At 43.1% G+C, this 6,867-nt stretch overlaps 1 protein-coding gene across 1 annotated transcript; it reads left to right on the plus strand.

Moving 5' to 3' along the window:
* The first annotated feature begins 413 nt into the window (after positions 1 to 413).
* On the plus strand, positions 414 to 5,650 carry LOC139375670 (delta-like protein D). The gene is made up of 11 exons (XM_071117473.1): positions 414 to 955; positions 1,076 to 1,366; positions 1,805 to 1,865; positions 1,971 to 2,228; positions 2,965 to 3,025; positions 3,139 to 3,269; positions 3,545 to 3,714; positions 3,920 to 4,136; positions 4,255 to 5,086; positions 5,205 to 5,331; positions 5,459 to 5,650. The coding sequence occupies exons 1-11, from the start codon at positions 902 to 904 to the stop codon at positions 5,462 to 5,464; spliced, it is 2,208 nt and encodes a 735-aa protein (XP_070973574.1). The 5' UTR covers positions 414 to 901; the 3' UTR covers positions 5,465 to 5,650.
* The last annotated feature ends 1,217 nt before the right edge of the window (positions 5,651 to 6,867 follow it).

The raw sequence follows: 6,867 nt of genomic DNA on the forward strand, positions 1-6,867 counted from the left end.
AATCAAAAGCAAAGTTTCAGAGAAAATGGGGATGAAAAACTGAAAAATAAGTTTGAAATAATCTTACATTGGAGGCCTGAGCTATTTGGAACGTGTACATGGAGCCTACATGGGTCTTACGATGTGGAGATGTTCTGTGATGTAATTTGAGGTTTATGTCAGAGAGGGATGTAAAGGATTCTTGAAGGTTAAAAATTTGTTGGAATGTAAATGAGAATGTTTTGTTTTGTGCCATGGGGAAGGAGGGTTGCACATTTTACAGCTCAGTGACCATTTGGCGATCTTTTGAGAGGGAGGTTTTGAAAAGTGTCCCTTTGTGACAGCTCGAGCCAGATTGGGGAGTAGCTCATTTGCATCTCATTACTCTAGCAGCGCAGTCTGTATATAACCAGCCGCAGACTGGCTGGGATATCAGACACACGCATAGCTACATAGGGAGAATAACTGAGAAAGCCTTGGGGAAGTGTTTTGGATCAGTACAACTTTTTCTCATTATCAATCAAGGGGAAATAAATAAAACACAAGCAACCCTAAAATTGGGTTGTCTCCTTTGCACCCTCAAATCAGAAGTTGTGTTGAACTGCATTATCTCATAACTGGATTGGAATTAACGCCTTGGCACGGAATTTCGAGTTTATTCCCACATTCTTCGTCGGGATTTTTTCGTCACCAGCACCACTGTTGAGGATTACATTGTACTGTAAACTTTGTTCATGAAGATACACTGAGAAGCATCGAGATAAACTCCAGTTCCATTCAAAACGTCTGAAGACCTTCCGAATTTTTTAATTGGGACTTTTGATAACGGAAAATAACTTTCTCGATGATTTTCTGAGCTGGGTCATACATAAATTGCCCTGGCTCGTGGACATTTAACTATTTATTGAATATTCTCACCACAATGGGACGCCAGTCGCTCGCGATAGCTGTCATCATTTGTGTCTTGATATGCCAGGTATTGCGAATTTGACTCTCCCTTGAATTTATTTGTAATTTAAGTGTAGGCATATTCATTAGTCATGTGTACATATCGAAAACATATTACAACCTTAATGTTTTTATTGTGTTTTTACAGGGTCTTGGTTCAGGCGTTTTCGAGTTGAAGTTACAAGAGTTTCTCAACAAGAAAGGAGTGACAGGCAATACAAACTGCTGCAAAGGAGCCTCTGGGATTCAGCAGTGTGAATGCAAAACGTTTTTTAGAATCTGCTTGAAGCATTATCAAGTTAACGTAACACCGGAACCCCCTTGTACCTATGGCGGTGCGGTGACTCCTGTCCTCGGATCAAACTCCTTCCAAGTGCCTGAAACAACTGCAGAAGCATTCGCCAATCCTATTCCATTTTCTTTTGGATTCACGTGGCCGGTGAGCGTTTCAGCGCATTTTTGTAAAATTATACAACGCCGGCTTTGTCAGCATGCTCAGGGCTCACCACTTATGGGGCATTGACAATGTCAGTAACGGTCGTGAAATGTAGCCTATATTAGGACAGGAGGGGGACTTGGGCACGTTTAACAAATGTTATCAGGGTGGGAAACTTCACATCCTCATAGATGTCATATAATTGGCAGCTCTGCGTGAAATTCTGAAACGTTTCATTTTACAGCTATGAGTAAGTGTGAAAGTGGTTGAATTAAGTGTGAAGCCTAAAGGTGGCTTACCTCTATTATGAGGCCTAACAGATGCCAACCTTCACATGTGAAATAGCCTGATGTTTATGGACAGTGGTGCCTCAGCATCTTATAACCCTTTGGCACAGTTATTCATAATTCGATTTTTTCTCCTTCTTTTTTTTCTCAACAGGGGACATTCTCTCTGATCATTGAGGCTCTACACACAGATTCCGATGATGATCTTTCAACAGGTAAATTCCATAGAGTGCAACAGGTCACAAAACAAATGTACATCATCATTAATTGTAAATATGTATAGGGATATATGTACTAATTCCTGTATTCACCATTTTCAGATAACCCTGAACGTCTGATCAGTCGTTTCACCACTCAGAGGCATCTGACAGTGGGAGATGAGTGGTCCTCTGATTTACAGACTGGTGGAAGAACAGAGCTGAAGTACTCCTACCGATTTGTTTGTGATGAGCATTACTACGGGGAGGGCTGTTCTGTTTTCTGCCGTCCACGAGATGATGCCTTTGGTCACTTCACCTGTGGGGAACGTGGTGAGATCATCTGCAACTCAGGATGGAAGGGAACCTACTGCACAGAACGTAAGTAGACTGCACCCTCATTACTTTTCCTTTCCCATACTTAGCCTACTTTAACATTTGTTGTTCCATTTTTATTTTTATTTGACAAAATTCTTAATGTGGTTAATTTGCAGTCTTTAGTCAGAATACATGATGTGTTATTACCAAATAGTTTCACTTATCAAACATTTGGGTTGCAACAGGTGTCTACGTTACTGTTTAGGCAAATTTAAATGAGAGAAGTTTGCCGAATAATCACACGCGTGCCATAGATTAAATGTAATGCCTGATTGGCTACTTGGCAGTGCGCTTGGCGTTGATTGGCTTAGTGCGGTGAGGCATTGTTGGAAGCGGGCAGCTGCTGAGTGAGAGTAGACAATGGAGCAGCTGTCCTGCACTGGCACCATGTACACCAGCTGTCCACTCTTATCTGCACAGACTCTGGGACATTAAGGGGAGGGGCTGTATGAGCAGAAAAGAAAAAAAGGGACTTCTGACCCATAGTTAGGAGAAAAAGAAGCCTTTGTGTGTGAATCTTTTGTGTGGGAGCAACTGTGTTAAGCAGAATGTTGGTCCCCCTGGTGACAAGGGGAGCGTATTTTCTAGGTAATGGCTAATGGGGCCACCAGCCCACTGAAATGAATTAGCCAGTGTTTACTGAAAAGGGCCCATCTGAAAAGAAGCTATGCTGGTATAAACACATGTTCCAATGAGTTAGATTCCCATGATTCACGTGTGATGGTTTCTTTCATTACAGCGATCTGTCTTCCTGGTTGTGGTGAGGAGCACGGGTTCTGTGACAAGCCTGGTGAATGCAAGTAAGTCCCAATGACCTGTCCAGCAATGTGTTAAACACCAGTCAACAGGATCACAGTTTGGTATAGTTTAATATATGCCAGGATCTAACAATTTGCATTGTGTGTGGTTACAGGTGTAGAGTTGGCTTCAGTGGGCGTTACTGTGATGACTGTATCCGCTACCCAGGATGTCTTCACGGCACCTGCCAGCAGCCATGGCAGTGTAACTGCCTGGAGGGATGGGGTGGCCTCTTCTGCAACCAAGGTGAGTTCTGTTTATCTCCCATATGCAACTGACTAGTGCTCTTCTGTCATTATCCACCATATTCAGACTCTACTGGTCTTGAGACAGCATACAGTATCTGTTCTTTAAGGCACAATACCAATCAGGTTAAGAGAATAGGACACTGCAATCCGAATTTGGTGAAAACATTGGTAGGGGGTGCTTTCTTCGCCTCAAAATAAGTCGTAAAACATCCTGGATATCACTGTACATTAACTCTCAGAAGACTAAGCCACATGTGCCATTGTCTGTTTCAGATCTCAACTACTGCACACACCACAAGCCCTGCATGAATGGAGCCACTTGTACCAATACTGGCCAGGGTAGCTACACCTGCTCCTGTAAACCCGGCTTCTCTGGGGCCAGCTGTGGGATTGAGGTCAACAAATGTTCTGACAACCCCTGCCGGAATGGGGGAAGCTGCACTGTAAGTAGTTTGGCTGAGCTGCCCCTCATTAGTTACATTAGAAAGCATTTCTCAGTGATGTAATGTCACATAGTCTGTGGTTCTTCTATGCTAGAGCTGGCAAGCATTCCTTCTGGTGAATGTAGCATGTTGATAACAAGTTAATATCAAGTCGTTAGGGAGTTGTAACTTTTGCTAAGCAAGTGCTTTGTCTTTCCTCTGACAGGATCAAGAAAACACCTACAAATGTACCTGCCCCCCTGGCTTCTATGGCAATAACTGTGAGCTCAGTGCCATGACCTGTGCCGATGGGCCTTGCTTTAATGGCGGACGCTGTGCTGACAACCCAGAGGGAGGATACTACTGCCAGTGTCCTCTTGGCTATGCCGGATTCAACTGTGAGAAGAAGATCGACCACTGCACCTCCGACCCATGTTCCAACGGTAAGCTGAAACAAAGTTCTCTAGGTCTGTGTTTACCAGTTTAATCTTTCTACTGTACGTATGAGGACATGAATGAATACTGGAACAGACGGTTAACATGTCTTTCTAATGTCTCCAGGTGCTCGGTGTATGGACCTTGTGAACTCCTACATGTGCCAGTGCCCTGAGGGCTTCTCCGGAGCCAACTGTGAGGACAACATTGACGAGTGCGCCAACTACCCCTGCCAGAACGGTGGCACATGCTCGGATGGCATGAACGATTACACCTGCACCTGCCCACCTGGATACACCGGCAAGAACTGCAGCTCGCCCATCAGCAAATGCGAGCACAATCCCTGCCACAACGGAGCCACCTGCCACGAGAGGAAGAACCGCTACGTGTGCGCCTGTGTGCCAGGCTACGGCGGCCATAACTGCCAGTTCCTCCTGCCAGCGCACCCCCAGGGACAGCCCGGGTTAGAAGGAGCTGATAAGAGATACTCTGATGACCAGGACCAAGGCACATTCCCCTGGACCGCGGTATGTGCTGGGATTATCCTGGCGCTGCTGCTGCTGGTGGCCTGTGCCGTGCTGGTAGTTTACATACGGGTCAAGGTGCAGCAGAGGAGTCAGCAGGGAGACAACCACAGTGAGAGTGAGACCATGAACAACCTGGCCAACAACTGTCAACGACCTGACAAGGACCTATCTGTCAGCATGATCGGCACGACGGGGGTCAAGAACACCAATAAGAAAGTGGACTTTCACTCGGACAATGCTGGAGGAGAGCAGAATGGCTACAAGTCCCGATGCTCGTCAACAGATTATAATCTGGTGCATGAGCTGAAGCCAGAAGATGTGTCGAAAGAGGACCAAGAAAAGAGCGAGGCAAAGTGTTCCCAATCAAATTGTTCAGAATCTCTGTGTTCGGACAGTGATTTCGAAGATAAACACAGAAAAAGTTTAAAGAGGTGAATATCTACACATTTGGATATAAATTATGTGCCACATATAGGAGTAGTCATGCTTCTGTCTGAAGAGTCTTGGTGAATGTTGATATTAATGTATTTATTTTTCTTGTGTTCTCAGTGACGCCTCAGAAAAGAAACGTCCAGAGGAGTCGACATACAACGAAGCATCGATGTGCAATGACACAAAGTACCAGTCAGTCTACGTCATATCAGACGAGAAAGATGAATGTATCATTGCGACTGAGGTGAGTTGTGTTGGCTCTTTTTCTCCACTGCTAATATCTCTTTTCAGTTTGCATATTTTGTTTTCTCTGGTCCGCAAATAGCTCAACACTCTGAAACTAAAGCATCTTTCCCTCTTGTTTTTCCCAGGTTTAACACCACAGCTGAGCTGTAGCTCGTCTTCTCTACAGGAGGTTTTACTCCGGTGAATGCTGCTCAAACCCAGGGGGAAGGTTTCCCTTCGTGTAACTGCTGCTGTGAGACTAAGACATTGAAAGTGATATTCAGAATGAGCTGGTTCTCAACTGAAGTAAGCACAGTGACTGCAGATAAAAAGGATGTTGGACCACACTGGCCCGCGCTCTCACAAGTTATGTTTCCCAGGAACGTGCGTAATATGGACTTGTTGCACTGCCTGTGAGGACAGTTTTTTTTACCTCATTGCACTATGGAGGGTTGCTTTTTAATATGTATTTAAACATACACATTTGAGTTAATAACTGTGTATAATGAGTATGCACTGACTGCAGTGTGTATTTGAGTTAATAACTGTGTATAATGAGTATGCACTGACTGCAGTGTGTATTTGAGTTAATAACTGTGTATAATGAGTATGCACTGACTGCAGTGTGTATTTGAGTTAATAACTGTGTATAATGAGTATGCACTGACTGCAGTGTGTATTTGAGTTAATAACTGTGTATAATGAGTATGCACCGACTGCAGTGTGTATTTGAGTTAATAACTGTGTATAATGAGTATGCACTGACTGCAGTGTGTATTTGAGTTAATAACTGTGTATAATGAGTATGCACTGACTGCAGTGTGTATTTGAGTTAATAACTGTGTATAATGAGTATGCACTGACTGCAGTGTGTATTTGTAAATCCTCTGAGCCAGTCTTCTGAATTGGTTTAGAGAGGGGAAAGCACTACCTTCAAATGTGTTAAAATACTGTTGCTTTTTTCTCAAAGATGTATTCTTTTAATTTAATTACATTGTGTTCCATTTGTTTGTGATTTTTGTAGAGTACATTTTGATATAATTTAAGTTCATTTTGTTTGTTTTGCAAATATGTATAATGTATATAAGGCACTTCAGGTCAATGTGACTTTGTTTTCCAACATAAATGTATTTAAGAAGCATTGTACAGAAGCTATTGGAAATGTTTTATCACTGTTGCCCATTAAGGAAATCAACTAAATATATTTCCAAAATAAATAATGTATGAAATAATTAACACAACGTAGAAGTGTCTTTGTGATATCCACATACACCATAACATGTCACCCAAAACATCTAACCTTGAGTACTAGAGTTACTTCTCTTGCGTTTTCTCTTTGACATACAGTACATGCACACAATGTTTGACCTCAAGTTCGCTAAGTAGTCTCACTGCAAACTTTGTGAGTATCCTTGGCCTGATGCAACATGCAACTGTCTCCCTGTGGTACCTCACTAAGTGAGACAAAGACACACCCGGTAATCACAAAATACTACCCTCATCTTGATGGCAATTTATTTTTAGGAAGAAAGAACCCTCTGTCAAAAAAAGACCC

Source organism: Oncorhynchus clarkii, chromosome 20, assembly GCF_045791955.1.
Source record: "Oncorhynchus clarkii lewisi isolate Uvic-CL-2024 chromosome 20, UVic_Ocla_1.0, whole genome shotgun sequence".
Lineage (NCBI taxonomy): Eukaryota > Metazoa > Chordata > Actinopteri > Salmoniformes > Salmonidae > Oncorhynchus > Oncorhynchus clarkii.